The 20,175-nt window shown below is 40.5% G+C and overlaps 1 protein-coding gene across 4 annotated transcripts in view; it reads right to left on the reverse strand.

Annotated features, from left to right (window-relative positions):
* The window catches only part of ACVR1 (activin A receptor type 1), a 141,490-nt gene that overhangs the window by 36,177 nt on the left and 85,138 nt on the right, over positions 1-20,175 (reverse strand). For all 4 annotated transcript variants that reach the window (XM_007965024.3, XM_007965026.3, XM_007965025.3 and 1 more), the window contains exons 4-6: positions 9,287-9,550; positions 7,075-7,286; positions 3,093-3,192 (exon numbers count right to left, since the gene is read on the reverse strand). In XM_007965024.3, the coding sequence (XP_007963215.1) occupies positions 3,093-3,192; positions 7,075-7,286; positions 9,287-9,550 (576 nt within the window). The remainder of the gene's footprint in view (positions 1-3,092; positions 3,193-7,074; positions 7,287-9,286; positions 9,551-20,175) is intronic.

Here is a 20,175-nt window from a genome sequence, read left to right on the forward strand (position 1 = left end):
GAATTTAGATATGCATTTTTTCCACAAAGGAGAATAATTAAGTTTAAAATGTGTGTTCGAAGGATTAAAAAACAAAAACAAACCAAAACACAATGCTGTGTAGGAGATCGACAAGCAGCCACTGCCATCCATAAAGATTTCTTGGCGGAAGACGTATTTCAAAAAAGAGGATTTGCAAAGTCTTAAATACATAATCCCAGAACAGTTCTGACTTCTTCTGATACTGGTCATGGGTATTTGTTTGTCAGACAGCTCCTGTGATGCTACAAATGGGCTACACTGAAAAGGCTACTTGGAGAATACGTTTTGGAAAACGTGGCAACTCTACTTATGATCTAATCTGTTTGGTGCACAGCCCCCTCTTGCAGCAGCAACACACTTGTTAGCTTGTGAGCTACATGCTCCCTCTTCCATTCTTCTCTTTAATTATAGGTAGGGGTGATCAGGGAGGTTGGAGGAGGAGGTAATTACCACAAGACTATGAGGATCAACAAGGGGTATAATCAGCCTAGATAACAAGGCAAGAGATATAACTTGGAGGGCAGTGGGGCTTTCTACCGAGGCAAGTGGCTGCTGGAATCACACAGCTTCTAATAAGCAGCTGCAGCACCACCTGCATATACAGGAATACAGTTATTTGCTAGAACACTAAGCCACTGAAAACCCAAACATGGAGAGAGAAGCAGGTCTGTCCAGGAGACACACCTGAATCATAATCACAACCACTAAATCTAGATTACCTGACAAGAAAATAATGTCCCTATTAAATACCAACAACTAACCCAAAAGGATGTTGAATGTGGCTAACAAGTGCTCACTGTGGGCCACTGTTGGGTCACACAAATATAATTTAGTACAGGATTCCTTTTAATAAAGTCATAGCAATTTGCCCAGCATTTACAGCTCAAGATGAGGGCTAGTGCTAAGATACTACCAATACTGGCTGCCAGAAAACGATATGCTAACTTTTTCCTGTCTTTGGTTCTATTTTGTATCCTTATTTTCCCTTTGTCCTCATTCTGACATTAGGGATGACAGCAAAATATCCCAGGGAATTGTGGACATAAAATTACCTCACATCCTTTTTTTGGTTGATGTTTTAAAGAAAACAGGAGATGAATGTCGAGGTAGGTAAATTAAAACAGAAATATTTTTCAATGGTTTTCAAATGCTTTTAAGTTGTTAAATGCTTTTTGCAAACTCATCATTATGCAGAAGCCCCTAAAACAAAAGCAGAGCTGCCCCAAAACCCTGGCCATGGAGCCCCACAAAAAGGCTCCCTTAAGGCACCTGAAAGTTGTAGTTTCACTGATCATCATCCAGAAATGACTCCACTACCCCAACTTCCCATGTTTTTGAACCAAAAATAATACACCATCCATGCAGTTCATCACGTATATTTTTACTAAAAGCTGTACCGCATGAACACACTAACTACAAGCTAATGAAAGGCACTGCTTTTATTAAAGTCTTTAGTCCTAACCCAAGGGAACGCAACAATGATATTTATACTGTTTCAAAAAAAATGCTGAGTAGTATCTATAGAACCAGAAACTACATATTTTAAAGGTGCATTACTCTTTTGCCATTTGGACTCTGGAGCCAATCTCTGAAGACTAATCTTGCGATAGCTTGCATGGAATAGTAGACAGGGGAGATGAGGTAGGGAAATGTACCCCCTCAATGTCTTCCCACCACTATCCAGATAATTTTGTTCATAATCAAGTAAGATACTAGTTGTACAAGAGGACAACTCTGGTTGAAATTAATGAGCTCATTTGGGGCTTTTCCATCTTTATTTTCTCTGTTCACAATCTGCTGTGGAGGAGAAGCAAGAAGTGGGAAACAGTGACAATAGCTATAGACTTAGAGAAAGGACAAACAAGCTCCTCTGGTTACTCCTGTGCCTTAGGGTGGTAGCCACTGCTCTTCCTACCTCTGCCTTTCCCCCTTTCTACTACTCAGATTGAGGATGTCCCTCTTTCCAAGAAAAAAAGAAGAAAATCTGGAGAACAGTAGCCAAGTGACGGGGGCAGCTTAGAGGTCACCTCCCAAAAGCAAAAGATGCAATGGCAGGAACTGCCAAATCCAGCCCTCGGAAACCATGAGCACTAGGAAGACGGTGTGGAGACGTTGCCAACCCATGATTGCTACGGCAGCCATTCCTGCAAGCCGTCTAAAAGAGAAAGTTAGGAAAATGATTACGGAACTTGCAAATACCTGCCACATAAAAGCAAAGCTAACAAAAATCAGGAAATTGGTACTTTGTACCATCTTCCTAGAGAGCCAATCAGCAGCATATAAAACAAGCTATTAAAAAAATTTACAAATTTTGACCCAGGAACCCCCAATTCCTGGGAATTTTTTTCTGAGAACTCAAAAGAAAGAAGTAATGTGTGCAAAATCTTTTTCAAGCAGTATACTTATAGTGACACTGTCATTTCACGGACTGCTACATAATCCTCAAAAATATTTGTGATGTGTACAAACACATGAAATGTTCATGAGCTTAAACCTGAAAAAAGGGACATAAATTATATGTACAACATGATTATGTCCACATACAAATATGTTCATGTATGGGGAAAATGTGAGAGGTCATGGAGAAACGTATATAGCTCATATTTAAATAAAGGAGTTATAAAGATCCCTTTGCTAGAATTGGTTTCACTAATTATTCTCATTAATTATTCTCATCAAAAAGAAGAAAAGAATGAGAGGAATTAAAGAATTTCAACAAACAAGTTTATTGTCCAAAAGCCTACTTACTTCAGATTATCCAATACCTATGGTAAGGAGCAACCATATCAATTCATTTCTTAGGCATTCTCTCACCATCCCAAAGGGTCCACTTACAATTGAAAGCTTTTGACGAGGCATTCTGTGTACTCATTAGTGATGGACTCCTTTGATAAGAGCTTAAACAAGTTCAGGTGCTCCAACATGAGTCATACAGAATACAGACCACATCTCATAAGTTTAATAAGGAAACAACTGGTAACAAAAAGCAGATTTTCCAAGTTCCATCTTTTACTTCAAAAACACAACTCACACTACATATTATCCACAAAGAAAGGAAAAAAAAGAATTACCAACACACTCCAACAGTGTAATCTGGCGAGCCACTGTTCTTTGTACCAGAAAAGGAAGACCAGAGCCACTTCCTGATGTACACGAATGATCCAATAAATCCTGTAGTTTAAGACAAGGGGGAAAAGAAACAATTGACCAATATAGCTCCCACTTTGGAACATTAGCATGCATGACATTGTAACTCACATGAAGGGCAGCAATCCGGGACACATGGCCTGTTAATGTGCATGTAAAGCTCCTCTGGAGGAAGGAAGAAGGACTGGTTTTATTTCTTTTTTTTTTTTTTTTTCTGAGACGGAGTTTCACTCTTGTTGCCCAGGCTAGAGTGCAAAGGTACGATCTCAGCTCACTGCAATCTCCGCCTCCCGGGTTCAAGTTATTCTGCATGTGCCACAACGCCCGGCTAATTTTGTATTTTTAGTAGAGACGGCATTACTCCATGTTGGTCAGGCTGGTCTTGAACTCCTGACCTCAGGTGATCCGCCTGCCTTGGCCTCCCAAAGTGCTGGGATTACAGGCATGAGCCACCGCACCTGGCCAGGACTGGTTTTATTTCTTCGGAATACTAGAAGCTAGCACTTCACCTAATATATCATAGGTTTTCCCAAAGGATAAGTAGTCCTTTCTTATATGCAGAGTTTCCAAATAAAATATATAATGAAAGAAGCTGAGCAGACAAAGTTGAAGGTGTAAATCAGAAAGCCCAAGAAGCAGAGATGAGCACAAGAGAAGCAGTAGAGAGAATAGCAGGTGGAAGAGAAAGGGGGGGGACGTCCCTTCAACTTCAAGAACTGGGTATAATTTACCATATTCTGCTATTCTCACTAAGTATCTGTCAAATGATTCACTTTAGTTGCCATACCAACTAAGGAACTCTAATTAGGAACAAACAAACTAGGAATAAGGAACAAACAACTCTAATGTGATTTGTAACGAAAAGACTCCAATGACCATGTGGATCATTAAATTGGTAAGCTCAGGCAGCAATGGGCTGCCTGGATGGAGGTTTCCTTTTAGGTAGGTGAGGAGCAAAACTATATTAACACTTACTTGTCATTTCTTAATGTGAATCACTCACAAATCAGAGAAGAAAACAAATAAAGCTTTCATTGAAAACATAAAACCAGTGCCCCAAGTTAATGTCTACAAATGAAGGTGCTGGCAAAAAGATTCCCAGTTAGTTCATTGATAAAGTTTTCCTTCTTACTCTCAACATAAGCCAAGAAGCAGGTATCAGGCACAGGTTATTTGTAATAAACAATATTGTGCCGATGGGTGATAAAGGTAGGGTTGCAGTAATATTGAGTTAATATTTCCCAAAGCTCACCCTTCCCCAAACATTTTGGCTGGCCTACTAAAGCAATACATTGATTTGTATGAATTTCATCTTCTTTCACTTCCTCTGAGCACCACTGTGAAGTACTGTTGATCGGCAAAATTACCAAAAGCTGAACATCCAACGGAAGAAATTTAGAACCCTTAAAAACCACAAAAGGGATAATCAACAAGAAAATGAGTGTAGATGAAGCAGAGTTTCATATCTCCCTAACCATTTTCTCTCTTGTGGTTCTTTTTTCTCCCTATTCATTCATTCTTTTTTGAGAAGAATTATTCTGAAAATTAAACTAATGTGTTATTTTTTTCATAATGTATGATCCTGCTTCTAAACCCTGTTCATAGACCTAAGGAAGGAAAAATAAATAATCAACCCAAGACTAACAAACATATATCTCAACTCTCAGATGCCAAGCCTTCTTTTTGTTCTTTTCTTTTCTTTAATTCAAGACAGAGTCTCACTATATTGCCCAGGCTGGTCTCGAACACCTGGTCTCAAGTGATCTTCCCCCTTGGCCTCCCAAAGTGCTGGAACTACAGGCGTGAGTCACCATGCATGGCCAAGGCTCGTTTTTCAATGTAGACGTGCAGCTTAGTAAAGGTATGCTTTGTTGAAACATGCAAATGAGCATATTGCTTAAATAAGCAAGTATGTAGACCAATAATCACAACTTGTTTGCAATAGTGTTCTTTACTGTGTTATGATATCGTGATACACTGTCACATGACATGGTTGAGTTTAAAGGACTATTTTGGCATATGCTCCATTCCTCTCTCAAAATTCTAAAAGCTATTTAAACAGTAATTTATACCAGATATTCCCATTATTGCCCTTGGTAATTAGTTATGTTAGCAGCTCTGAGGAATGAAGTTCTAACTAACCTATTTTAGAATCTTGCTTTGCTAAAGCTTTGTCAGGATTCATCCTCACATCTTCTTGCCACTAACTCAATAAACTCATTTAATTTCCCTTAAAGCTTGAAATAGACTTCTAAGTATATAGCTAACAAAAAAAAAATTGTATTTCTCTACTTTTTGAAATGAAATGTCCTTATACTGCATTCTCTTTCCCCAGTTCCACTGTGCCACAGTTTAAACAGTAGGTAAATGGAAGCTACAGAAGGTTACTTCCCCCTTTTACATACCAAAAAGTGGCCCAGTGATGAGGCAGGTGGTAGAATGGGATGTTTCCCAGCCCATGTCAGGCACTACCAAATGTTTGTGACAACCTGCCAAAGGTGGGTCCTGCAACTGTCCAGGTGTAGCATCTGTGCTACCCAGATGGCCAATGGTGAGGGGAAGTCTTCTCCAGTATAAGGGGGGCTGCAGGGCAAGTGTAACTGCCGAACTGTCAGACACTTTGAAGCTTGTTGTCTAGCAGAACAAGACTTATTGCAAAATTATTTTAAATACGCATGGGCAATGGCATTAAGTAACACTGAATCACATTAGAAAGTTATTACTTTGATTGTCTTTCAATTCATCAGATTGTGACAAGGAGAGAGTCTCAAATTGGTATTGGCATGTCTCTTGCACTCTCTTAACACCCACAAATCTCAAATCTTTTCAAAGTAAGCATCAGACTCAGCATAATATCCATATAGAATGCTATTATTTTTTCTTTTGCACTTTATGATAACCTTCTATTTAGAGCAAGTGATACCCTTTCCCCACTTAAAGTTCAAAGCGTCTTTAAAATGAACACTTGGTAAGCAATTTAAAAGGAGACAGTCACTTTTTAATGTGATTTTATCATTTAAAAATATGCAAAAGAATAATTTTTTAATGTGTAAATACAATGGTTTCTAACACTGTGCAGTCCAATGAGTAAGTCACTAGCCACACATTGCCATGAGCAAGGAAACTGTGGTTGGTGTGAATTGATATATGCTATAGGTGTAAAATACACACAAGATTTTGAAAACTTACTTCAAAAGCAGAAAGAATGTAAAATTTACATTAATAATTTTTTAATTACACATTGAAATGACAAAAATGGTATATATTTGGTTGAATATCTGTTAAAATTAATTCTACTTTTAAGAAACTTTTTGGGTTTTTTCATTTGTTTTTAAGGTGGCTATTTGAAAATTTTAAATTACATAGGTGATGCACATGCTTCTATTGGACAACACCGGTTTAACCAAATGACTGCACTCCACAAGGGGGCACCACAGGAGCATACAAAATTTAAAAGCTGCTTTTTTTGGAAGGCAAGTTTTTAAGCCTTAAATTACAGGGTGTTGAAATAATCTAGAAAGGAAATTAATTTTTAATATTAAGCAAAAGGTGCCTTTTTCAAAGAGCACTTTTATGGCTAAAAATAGAGTACCTGAAGACCACAAATTCCAACCCTCCAAAATTGTAGGCAACCATTCTTTTTTGCTTTACTCCTCAGAGAAAAGTAACTACCAACACTACTAAAATAAATCCCATCCCTTATTTAAATGTCTGTCTAAAATGGCTGTTATGATATGGGAAGACTACACAGGTGCCAGCATGTGCTTGTTTAGGACATAAGTAACCAACAGCATGTGTGTACACTGTTCAGTCACTCATTACTGGTTAGTGTTTCATGCTTGAAATAAGAACATGTCTCCAGACATCTTCCTTATGCTTGGGATTCCCTGTGGGGTCATGACTTACTGCTAAAGTGCTGTCTCCAACATTGGTGGTGATGAGCCCTTCAATGGTGCCATACTCCACATCTCGGGGATTGAGGCGTTCTTGGTTGCGCCTTTTAAATTTTCGGAGAGCAACTCCCAGCAGGCAGGCTAAAAGACATACTGCGAACACTACAGAGAGAATAATGAGGCCGACCTCCAAGTGGAAATTCTGTGTTCCAGGGAAGGATTTTCCTGGAGTCGTGGGGGGAAAAGGGGAATTAGTTGTAAGGATCACTGCTTACTTATTATTAACATAACCAATATCCTAACAAGTGGCTCCTGATTCTGACCACACAGTCTCACAACTCACGAAGTATTAAAACTAAAACACTTCCTAATACCTGGCCAATGGCCCAGACATTTTAACCATCATTCAATTAGACACAACTAGAACTTGAAAAAAATTCCACTGAGAATCAATTGTATTAATGCATGAATGTGAGAGTGCTTTTAAAATATAAAGTACTATACAAATCTTTGACATTACTCTTATTAACTTGGATTTGGTATGTTTCACCATCAAGCCCTTACAGATACTGTACTATCCTTAAGAGAAAGGGCTACCTGAGCTAAAACCAAATTACCCATCTGTGGCCTCTGTCTTTCACATATCCTGGGTGTCTACTACTGATTTCTCATTCATTTTTCACATCACAATTTCTGCCTAGGAACCCACTCATTCCTCTCATTGTTTACTCACTTATTCAGACATTCATCACTGATTCACTCCCTTGGTTCAGACCTCTTCATGACATTATGTCATCAGGTCCTGTTCTTCCCTACACAGGCCTTACCCATTTCCATATTACTGGTCTCTTCAGCCATCCAATCACAAGCCTAACTTCCCTTACATATTTCTTTAACTTTCCAAGACCAACTAATCAACAGCTTGACATACATCATACTCCATGGCATATGTCATTCATATGAGAAAGTGTAAAACTAACAAAATGCAACATGGAACTATAAAAACTGTGGCCACCCTAATCAGATTAGAATGTCCTTAAACTAAAAAAGAAAAAAAAAAATCTTCTATTAAAACTCAAGGTCTAGCAGAGTAATCTGCAGATGAGAAACTTCACACTGTTGGTATAATTTTTGTATGAATTCAGACATTTGTTCATGTCTATTCACCCAATTAATAAAAATTTAACTCACAAAATATAACAGTAAATTTTATTCCATCAAGAACCTTTTAGTTTTAACCATGTAAATACTTGATCTCTTTTAAAACCCTCTTTGATTATTCAGTCCTATTTGCTTGTCAGAATTTAACCTTTTCCATACGCCTTCAAGTCATCACCATAACTTCAAAATTACTAGAACATGATCTTGCATCAGCTTTTTTGTTCTTCTGCCTCCTTCCTTGCTGGCTGACATTTCTAGTTTTGGATGCTCCTTGTTACCTCTCCTCCACTTTTTGGTTTCTTTCTTTTTTTCTGAGTACAAAATTAAATAACTAAACCTATTAAAAATGTACTATATGGTAAGAGAATAAACTTGGCTTAGAATGAGTCTACATTAATGTTTGCAGAGACTTTAAGATTGCAATTTAGGGCTCATTTAATAGGGAAACAGTTTCAGAGGTGGACTGGTTCTCTTAGCATATGTAATCTGTAATGGTGGTAGAGAGAAGATTCCACATAAACTACAGGGTTTGTGTGAAATCTCATCCTGCTTCCAGTTTCAGTGATAGGGTCACTGGGCATCAGATATGGGAGAACAGATCAGTGAGCCTTCTTTTGTCTCCTTCCTCATAAAACAGTAAAGGCATTCCACTCAGTCATCAGTCCGTTCCGTTTTCCTCCCTACACACTTGACATAGAGATGAGTATTTACTAACAGAATTGTTTCAGAAATTATGAATGACATCACAGGTCAGTAACCTAAAAAGGTACTGGGAGCTGTTCACCTGAGTCACAGCAACCAAGAGAGAGCTAACTGGTCAGCCAAGCTGTCCCCAAGATGGATATCATCTTGCTTACATTCCCCCAAAAGGCCCATCCTTCTTTTAGATGCCAAAAGGCTGGTCCTTTCTCTTCTTCACCCAGGGCTACCTTCCTTTTAGCTCTTTGCCTCTGATTCAAAATGTAGGTGGAATGCATCATAGCTACTTAGATCTTTAACCCACACAGACTCAGGACAACACTAACAAAATCCCTTGATCTAGAAATAGAAAAGTCTATGGGAACCTTTAGTGGGCAGCTGGGCCGTGATGTTCCTGTTACACCAGTCCCCTTGGCAGCACTCCACAGCTTGGCCAGGGGACGGCGGGGTCTTACAGGTCATCTTTCCCTGCTCATAAACCTGGAAGCAGCCTTTCTGGTAGACGTGGAAGCCATCGTTGATGCTCAGTGAGGAAAAGCACTGCTGGCCTTCACAGTGGTCCTCATTACCGCAGGAGAGACCTTCACACACACACATGTAGAGTTTGGGGTTGACCTTGGGCTTCTCATCTGCAAGGGAGAGAAAGGAAGGGGAAAAAAAAAAAGAATTACTGTATGAGTTTCGCCTTCATTGAGGGAATGACCATTCCAAACACTTCTATTGAACAGAAAGTCAAGTTAAGCGTCACCATCAACCATGAGGTCCACATTCTGTGATCTTGTCACCTAACCAACCAACAAATAATAATTGCCTCTCAACATAGTGATTCATTTATATAAGCTGTGCACCCCCTTAGATCATATTAGGACAAAGACCGGCTATCATCTGTCCACAGACTTCTGAAAATGAGCCTCTCCCCTGTGGCGTTCATATAACCTTCATCTCGATTGGCTCTCAGATCCCAGTTATTGCATCAAAATAAAATGTTTTACTGGAACATAATGTTTATCACCTTTATTCTATTCAAAAAAAAAAAAAAACAGCTCCTAAATACATGGAAGCTATTAATACCAATTCTTGCTAGCTCTGTACAAATCCCCATCAACTAGTAAAACAAGGAATGCTGACATTCTTGCAGCTACATGCAGAAATATACCACAAACTGAGTATCCCTTACTCAAAATGTTTGGGACCAGAAACGTTTCAAATTTAAAAATTTTCTGGATTGGGGAATAGTTGCATCTATCCCGGCTAAGCATCTCAAATCCAAAACTCCAAAATTCAAAATGCTTCAATGAGCATTCTATTGAGCATTGGGTCAATGCTCCAAAAGGTCTGGATTCTGGAGCAGTTCAAATGTCAGGTTTTGAGATTCGGGATGTTCAACCTGTAATATAATAAGAGTTTGCAGGGTTGCACAATCTATAATTACAATCCATGGTACCAATATTTCCAGCTAGATACCTAGACTAACTTTTTCCATAGTGGTTACACTAAAGTTTACATAGATTATAGTGGGAATTAATAGCTGCTTAAGAATTTTTGGCTGGCAGAAAAAAAAAAAATGGTGCCAAATATGAAGAGTGAGGACACAAGGAGACAAAGAGAACCAAATAATGTTTGAACAGTAAGGTGACAGGTGGGACCACTGGAAGAACACACACGTGGGAAGTTCAAGGTGCAATGGAAAGAGGCAGAAACGGATGATCAGGGAAGCACACCTAATCACTCCGCTTAACTGTCTCTTTCTGAGAATACTTATTTGCAGTTTCATTTTCACATTACTTTTTTCTCTTCCCTTGTCAGTATGATTAGTTTAGACTTGCTGGTCCCACAGTTTCTACTAGTGGGGAAGGAAAGAGAGGATAAAATGTAAACAGCCAAGTCCTAGAGGCCACTGATTAGTTGGCTGAGACCTCTTTTGCCAAAGCACTGCTCATATAAGGAAATTCCGTTTTCAGAGCTCCCTCCAAAGGTCTATGGCACATAGAGGCTGCCTTCTAATCCCTGAACCCTCAGTAGTGGGTCTGTGAGATAAATGCTTCTTTCTTAAAATAACAGGTCGGGTGGCTGTGCTTTCCAGAGGAGACCTTAAGGTAAGGTCTTTGAAAATGTCAAGTTCATTTACACAGATTTGTGTGGGTGTGTGTAGAGATGTGGGTTATCTCAAAAAGAGAAAAGCATTCTTAATCTTTCTTCTTCCCTCTTCAAAGAAGTGGAAAAATAGTTCACTGCCCACTGTAATGTGGGTGCCTCGTCCCACAGAGTAAGTGCATGCAGACACACAGACACAGCCTTCTATTTATAATTGACTTGCTAGTTCCTTTGAAAACCACAAGGGGCTCATCCAAGAGCAAAGACATGCCTGAAAGCACAAAATCCAAAATAGCCGCTGACAGTCTATGTATGTCACCAGTCTCACCCCTGAGAATCAAGAGCCGTCAAACATTTTTAATGAGCAAAAGTTTTAATGAGCAAAGAGATAGTCTTTATGTTCCTTGCCTGGAGAAATCCGAAGGAAATACCAGCACCAATCTATTTCTATGGGGATGAGAAACATGTATATCTGTTGACATAATCCAGCAAAAAGTTTACACTTGCCAAAAGAGAGCTGAAAGATAATATTTCCAGGGAGTCTAGACATGCTTGCCACTCTTGAATGGCACAAAGCAGGCTGAGGGCTGCCAACTATGCTGCCCAACAGGTGATGATTCTTTGGAGGGAAGTGGATGGGTGGGGTGAGGGGGAGAGGTCATAGTGTCAGACTAATTTGCTTGTGATCTATGGCAGGCAATTGAAAAGACTATGCTAAAAACTGAAATAATGCAATTTATGTAAATTTGAAACACAAACATATATCTTAAAATCCTGAGTATTTTTAGAAGATCATAGATACCCCAGGATATATACCTAACCCACTGAAGAGTATGTGCCTGTTGACACTGGTTTGGGGATAAGGGGTTAGCGCTGGGATGAAGGAGCAAAATAAAAATAAAGTAGGAGAGAGCTGTTCATGGACTGATAATGAATTGACAAGTATGATTTACTCAGCTCGCTGCACGTATAGGCTACTAAGAATAACAATAAACCAGCAACGCTAGACTAGAGAGAGCCTGCTCATCATTGGTCCTGAGGAAATGGACAGTTCAGGGAACCAAAGGATTAAGGACACCAGTGCTTGTAATTTTAAAATGCCGAATTTTTAAAAAATAAAGTAACAACAACAATCGTTTCTCTAATGTGCTCTCAAAATAAACTCTGTTTTTAAAGTTCCATCCCAAACTAAATTCTAAGTACACAGATGCAGAAGGGGCACTGCTTTTCCAGGGTCTCTAGTTTTTGATAGGCTGTGCAGGGAGCCTGACAGTCATTTGTACTATACGTGACAGCCTCAAGTGAATATCACCTTCAGTAAAATTCACTCACTATACCTAACTCCGTGGTATACCTAGGCTTTAATCCTGCAGGGTCACAAACTAAGTCAAAGGGATTCATCTGTTTATTAAGCACTCTCCTTAAATTCTTTATGTACTTCCTGCAGTTGCATGTAGACAACCAGGGATTAACTACCTGTAAGTTGGTGATTCTTTTCAGTAAGATGTCAAATACCAGGGTTTTTTATAACCTACCCTCCACAGTCGGGGGAAAAAGGCAAGGAAAGACAACTGTTAATGATATGTAATAATTAACTCAATCTCTGATATGAAAGAACCCTGAGCTGAGTCCAACAGTTAGCTAACGGGGAAGTACAAAACCTTCCCTAACTTCTCTTTCCTATTTTGTTCCTCATCTACCATTCAATCTTCTTACTTTGCGTATTCCCACATAACTAATTAGCATGTATTTATTTTTTATATATATCCAAATATAAATGAAGACCCTAAATTCGTAAGAATGACAAAATGACCACACAGGTGAACACACATGCAGGCACACATTCACATTTGCTACATGCCACTTTGGCAATTTCATCTGACAGAGTTGAGTAGATGGAAGTATTTTCTGAACTAGAATTACTAAGTCAACAAAGAAGGTTAAAAGCAAGGTAGTAATAGCATTCTCGGATCTTGATATCCACAATTCTAAGGAAGACAGCAGGACTCAAAATGCCCATGACTCACTTTTTCAGTCTTGTCAAATTTAGGAATAAGCATAACATGTGTGGGCCTGTGATATTTTATTTGGTGAGGGAGTGGGGGTGGGGTTCGAGAATGATCACAAAACCCCTTTCAGAGCCACAGGTACGGGTGTGTAGATTCCTAATCTTTCAGACTGTGATATAAATACAGCACACATCAAGGAACACCAAGGAACAGATAATCACATTCTGTGACTGATTTTCAACAGTACTGACAGGAAGCACTGTATCTGATGTAAAGTATTTTACACTCGCCTGTGCGAATATCCAGGAAGTGCCCTGGCAGAAGGCAGAAAGTCTACTCCACCTAATTGACATTCATTTGAATAATTCAGTAATTTAAATGTCAAGCCAGAGGTATTCCCTCTCTGCAGAGCTCACCCACATTGTTTGTTCTAGAAGGCACCTCCCGGCATTACTCAGTGTTATGGCTGGCACTGTGTGCCCTTTGTATCACCAGAGCCAGAGCCGTGTGAAAACACTCGCAGCCTGGGCTGGCTGGGAACAGCAGGGAGTTCTGACCACAAACAGAGACTGCCTCGGTGCCACCAGGGAGAATGCGGGGCTGGCTCCACAAACCAGCGGTGCAGGCTGGGAATCCCAGGAGTTCACCATGGCCAGCTCTTTAAAAAGATTTGTCCTGCTCTGGATGATACTCAGTTCACCATCTGGGCCTATCTCCTCCGAGTCTAATGCTGGACTGGCAGAGAGAGAGGCAGACCAAAGAGCATCGTGGACTTTTAAAAACTGTCCACAGTCTGGTATAATCTTGTATTTCATGATAAAAGTATTCACATTTATGTTTAAGTGGGACTTTAGCAATCACAACACTGTGGACTTACCTATTCACGCCTGCCCAGTCACGCACTCTGCAATGCTTTAAGGCATTGAAACTGAGTATCACTCTAAAGGGTGCACAAAAACCAACATTTCCCACTAATGTCTTTGACATAAAAGACAAATAAGAAAATGCTACAAGTAAACTGGCCCATGGCCATGATCTGTCCTAGAGGGCAGCAAAAGGAACAGGCTGAATTTTTTACAAGTTCACCTCAAAGTAGCACAAATCATAATGCAGAAATTAGACTGTAATTATAAAAGTCCAATAGCTTAGAATTTGTATAGCTAAAAAAGGAACTCAAGCATCCCTGGACTCCTTCCAACACTCTAAACAATTCATTCATTTGAAATGGCAAGCTTATATGAGGTTTACAGATTATAGGAGTCCTTCCATCGTCTCCTAATCCGGGAGCACAGTTTGGCACCTCTCCAGAATCTGAAAGCATTTGCGATCTCTGGCATTAAACAAAGGCTTTAAGAAGGATTTTGCAATGCTAGGTATCATTGCCAGCAAGCCTGCTCCTAAGACAGAAACACAAAGGTCTGTCTGGAATGCCTAGTGAAGGGCATTTGATCCTCTGACAACAGGACAGGCTATACTCTCAGGGATAAAATACACCCAGTGCCTAACTAATCTCTCATTATAAAACACTCATTTAGGGAACTCAAATCATTTTTTTCCCCTTATCCGAGAGACTGACACTTACTTAAGTTGTAAAGTCAAGAAGAAAACGTATTTCAGCAGTTATGAAGGCAAATAGAGGCATTCAAATAAGATTGCATATAAATTGAATATCAATAACAAAAACTTCCATGATTTTGAACTCCAGACGTATTCTTCCTCCAGTGTTCCCTGCCTCAGGAAATGGCATTCCCATTCATTCAGGTACATAAGCCTGACTCTCTCGGCTTTCATCATGCTCAAAGTGGAGACCAGTCATTAACCTGGCCTGCTCAAAAGTGGAGACCAGTCATTAACCTGGCCTACAAGTGCTGGTTGACCTGATCCCTGCATGCTCTTCAGCCTCCTCTTCAGTTATTGAATGTTCTTAAAAGGCCTTAGGGATCTCAGGTCTTTTTAAGCATGGAATTCCTTCCATGTTGAATGCTTATCTCCCGCCAGCCAACACCTCTCCACCCAGTTAGTGCCTATCTACAGTGCAGATTTCACCTTACATGTTACTTTCTCAGAGAAGCCTTTGTTCACATGTCATCTTTCCTATAGATTGTAAGCACCATGAGGGTGAGCTGCATCTATTAATACTTTGCTCACCGTTCATTACATACCCCACAACAGCCTCAGTGGCTGGCAGGAGTGCAAGCCTGATGAGTATTTGCTTCAGAATGAATTTTCCCTTCACAGAAAGGATTTAGAAGTGGGGAGAGACCTGATGCTGGTTTTCAGAGCAGGCTGAGCCCATAAAGTCTTTAAATGTCAGCACAGATCTTAAGGCAAGGCTTAGTCACCAAGCCGGCATGCCTGAGCAAACCATTTCTTCCTAGAAGAGCTTGCCATACCATCACATCTGTTCACCTACTTGGGCTCACGAATAGAGAAAATTAGTACTGTTTGTGGTGTGGTATGTTTTTTGTTTGCTTGTCAGTTAAAAGAAACAGGTAAAATACAAGTGTTCCTTTAAAAAAATTGAGGAACTATTTAATACATTAATAGAACAGCTGGGCTCTGTGGGTGGTCCTTCTCTGGATGGTTGATTTGAGGACTCTGGGCTACGGTGATTAGAATCATCAAAACACAACACATGCCTGCAACTCGTCAGCTTGGAGGGGTCAGTGCAGGACTTGGCTGCCTAGTACAGAAAAAGCTGCCCCTGCTTCTTGCTGTCATTTTTCCCTGGTCTTCGCTGCCATATTTTTTCCCTATCAGTGAAATAATGGCACCTTCAGTAGGGAGTAGGCAAGAGTGAATTACATCATTTTCCCCTTCTTGCTCTGCTGAAGGTAATAAGGATTCCTAAGTCATCCTGCATTTGAACTGCTGAAGTTGAGAGAAAAAAAAAAAAAAGTGCCATCTGTTTATTTTGTGTCTGGGCTGACTCCTTGTCCCTGAAATAATCCCTGTAAATTAAGCCTATTGCAGCAGCCACACCTTCTATTTAGAAGCCAAAAAACTCAGCCTGTGTTCAAGTGACTAACAAATGAAAGAACACTGTGGGGTAATGACCTAAGACAACATTGGTCTGTCTTTTCCATGCTTTTTATGATCCTCTGAATGGTGCAAAGACTTGGCTTTAACAAATACAGCATGTCTGTAAAACAGCTCCTTAATATAGGAGAAAATAATGACTCCTTTCTTCATTTTGTCTTCAAACTTCTTGAATCTCTGCTTCAGAGAAACAAAGGATTACAAGGCCTACCGGGAATTGCCTGAGGAATACTTTAAAACCAAAAAATACTGTCTCCTCAGCATATGTGCTAATGGCCATGTTTAAGTGGAACTCCAGTGATAGGGAGAGTAACGAGAATAGAATAACCTGGAGGAAGAGGGAAGAAAATCCCAGTGAATTGTAAACATTTCAGAAGTCATTCCTTGTTTAGTCTTAGGAGACAGCCAGGAATGTGGTTCCATCTATTGAATGTCTCAGGCTGGAAGATCTGTTCAAGCCACAGGAAGAAGTGTTGACTCTGAGGACTCACTTTTCATTGCTTCCCCCACCTCCTCGGGCTAACCAGAGAGTATATGGCATTTCAGTGAGGATTTCCCACCTGGGCTCTACACTGAGAATTTTGGTTTTACAGGAAACATTTAACGATGGGCTCTAGGTGAGACAGAGCAGTGGAGAAAGAACCAACGGGTAGCTTTTGTGCTTAGCTCTCCACTTCGATTTCTCTCTCCTTGCATCCTACTCTACCTCTGTCTCTGGGATTCAGGGACTGGACCTCCTCCAAGGTTGCCAATCTTGGCTCTGGTTGCCATCAGCAAGCCTCTACCACACTCCTACAGCCTTTCTGGAAGCTTTCAAACCACAGAGATAAACCCTTCAAAAGTTATACAGGGCTCCAATTTGTTTAACAAGTCTTGAAATACAACCTTTAGGCACTGTGGCACCCACAGCTAAAGGTGAAAATGTCCTGAATTAATTAAACTCCGCTTCCTAGCTCCACAACCTATCCTACCCCAAAGAAAAGCACAGAGGGAACAAAGTAACTTCCAGACTACAGTAGTCCCCACTTATCCTCCCTTATCCACCATTTCACTTTCCACTATTTCAGTTACCTACCATCAACCACAGTCCAAAAATACTAAGCAAAAAATTCCAGAAATGAACATTTCCTAAGTTTTCAGCTGTGTGCTGTTTGAGTAGCATGATGGAATCTCATGTTGTCCAGCTCCATCCTGCCCAGGACATGGATCATCCCTTTGTCCAGCATACCAACATTGTAGATGCTACCCTGCTGCTAGTCACTGAGCAGCTGTCTCGGTTACTGGATCCACTGCCATGGTATTGCCAGGTTGCGTTCAAGGAACCCTTCCTTTACTTAACAACTGCCCCAAAGCAGAAGAGTGGTGATGCTGGACTATTGTTATAATTGTTCTATTTTACTTTAAGTTATTATTGTTAATCTCTTCCTGTGCCTAATTCATAAATTAAACTTTATCCTAGACGTAGGAAAAGATATAGTATATATAAGGTTCAATACCATCTGTGGTTTCAGGCATCCACTGGGAGTCTTGGAACGTATTCCCCATGGATAAATAGGGGGCTACTGTATTTACCTCCCATCCTAGATGAAGTCAAAGTGATTTTAAAATAAAAGTCAAAAGGGTAAAAACTTGGGGCAGAGTCCAAGCCTCTGATAATGCTACTCCCCTATCCTCCAATTTCCCCATTATTTCCCAAGGCCCTACCAAGTCCAGAACTCCATGAAAGGTTAATGAAGAAAGGAATCCCACGTCTTCAATCCCAGGAAGACATGCTTGTGCCTCTGTATACCAGCCATTATAACTCGATCTTTGCTTTACATGTCTTCTTTCCCCATCAGTCTAATTAATATGGTCCAAAACAATTCATTAATTCTCAGGTTTAACATATTGAACAAGATTGGCTTATCAGTCATAGAATAAAGATCTTACAGTCATGATGAGACCATTACATTTGAGCCATTTTGAGTTTGTTCTTTTGTACCCCTGGGCCCACAGAAAGGCTGCAGGTGCCTACACTCCAGGTAGAAACAGAAAGCATCCCATTTGAGTGCTGTGAACCAGAACTGGCTTTTCAAGCACACAATTCCTCCCCCTCAATCTGTGCCATGGCAAACCATTCCCAGCTTCCACAATAATCTTGGACTTTGGCAGAAGAAAGCCAGCTAAATCTGAGATGTGTCACGAGGCCACTGGCCGGGGAGCAAGAATATCTAAGCTTACAAATCCAGGCGAGAGCAACAAGCAAGAGTTTCCGCAGATTCCCTCTGGCTCCTGTAGCTGCAGATCACTGACAGCCTAAAGATAACCCAAGTATCTACAAAGGGTCACTTTTAAATAGTAGCTTTAATGCCACCAGTCATTTCAGAAGCATTTCCTTCCAGAGCCTGCTTCCATCCACACTGGCCACCAAGTCTGTCCAACAATGGCAAGTTCTCTGAAGAGATTAAAGTCCAGAAGGAAATGGAAGAAATCCCAAAAGGGAACAGACAGCTCCTGACATGCTGGGATCCTATTCTGTGATTCTACTTGTGCCAACATTTGGACTACTGAGAAATAATGATGTAGCAAAGAGACACCTTGTAGAAATGACTAACAATCACTGGGGATTAAAGAGCAGGTATAAAATGAAACAAAATAGTTTAACTCCAAAACTTTCTAAAGCTGAGGCTGTATAAACCATGAATGGTTTATACATCTCCTACCCCTAGGTGACTTTTAAGAAAGCCTTTCCCTCCTAGAGAAAACTTACTTAGTTTACTGAACTGCTGTAAGGAGAACAATATGAAGTCTTCAGGCACAAACTATATACGTAGCCAATGTGGACACCCATTAACCACAGAAGCAACAAATGGAACTTCTCAGAAGCCTGCTGCTTTTTTTCTTCCTTTCAAGTAGGGCCAAAGTTCCCAAGATCTTCCTAAGAACCATTAAAATCTGCTCAGCACCTCACCTGTCTACTGAGTAAGTCCACATTGTCCTAAATGGCAGTCAGCCAGGGGCTGGTGTACAAGGGACAGGTGCTCAGTGGGCTATTTTCAGTTGCTATCAGCTCAGTTGGGAGCTGTACATGCTCAGTAGGCAGGCAGGTTTTGGTTCTGTTTCAAACTTTGGGCAGCCAAGAGACATACACCTTCACAGCTGCCAGGGCAACCAGCTGCCCAGTGCTCCTCCCAAGATGGGAGCAATGAAAACAGTGTAACCTGGCCAGCCAACATGCCAGTGAGCAAGCTGTACCTCTCATTTCACTGCCTGGGTTATTCTGAGCTGGGCTTATTGACACACCATGGCAACACAGGAACAAAGGGCCAGCTAGAGGGATTTAAATGTCCTGCAAAAGTTGCTAGGAAAGTCAGCAGCTCTGGCTTCTGCTTTCATAATAAAACTAGCAATGGCATTATCATTAGATTATTGTTGTTTTGTCACTGTTGTTATCATTTGTGAGCCACCTGTAACAGTTCTACTTTTGCACTAAGGCTTTGTTTTTGTTTTGTTTGCCACCATTTAGTTGCTACAGTTGGGATGCCTTTGAAAATGGAGTATGTGTGCCTGTCTGTCCCTAAACTGCAGGAGGATTCGTTTTTCCCATCCCTTTACTTCTCATCTTGCCACACTCTATGATCCACTTTCACCACACACCACTCTTTCAAAACACACAAACTGCACCTACTTAATCTCTCCACAGTTCTCCATTGCCTGCGGGATAGAAGACAAACACCTTAGCATAAGGCTCTGCCACGCTTGCAGGTCTCAACCCTCAACCCTAATTCCGTCTCATGACTTGGTGACACCCCCATGGTCTCACATCTCTGGTATTCACCCTTTCCCTGCCTGCAACATCCTTCTTAGTCCCTCTTCTGCTGGTCTAATGGCTATTTATCCTTCAAAACTCAGCTTCCGTGCATCACCAGCCCCAAACCCAGCTCCATGTGGGATGCAGGCCTTTCCTGTCCATACCCCTCATGCTATGCTGTGACCTTTGCTGTACCCAACTGGACTGTGACTTCTTGAACCAGGAACCACTTCTTGCTTATGTTTACATCACCAGTGCCTACCAGTGTTGGTACTCCTGTTAATTTAAATTGACTAAAAGAATATAAGTTTGTCTTATAATT

Source organism: Chlorocebus sabaeus, chromosome 10 (genome assembly GCF_047675955.1).
Source record: "Chlorocebus sabaeus isolate Y175 chromosome 10, mChlSab1.0.hap1, whole genome shotgun sequence".
NCBI lineage: Eukaryota > Metazoa > Chordata > Mammalia > Primates > Cercopithecidae > Chlorocebus > Chlorocebus sabaeus.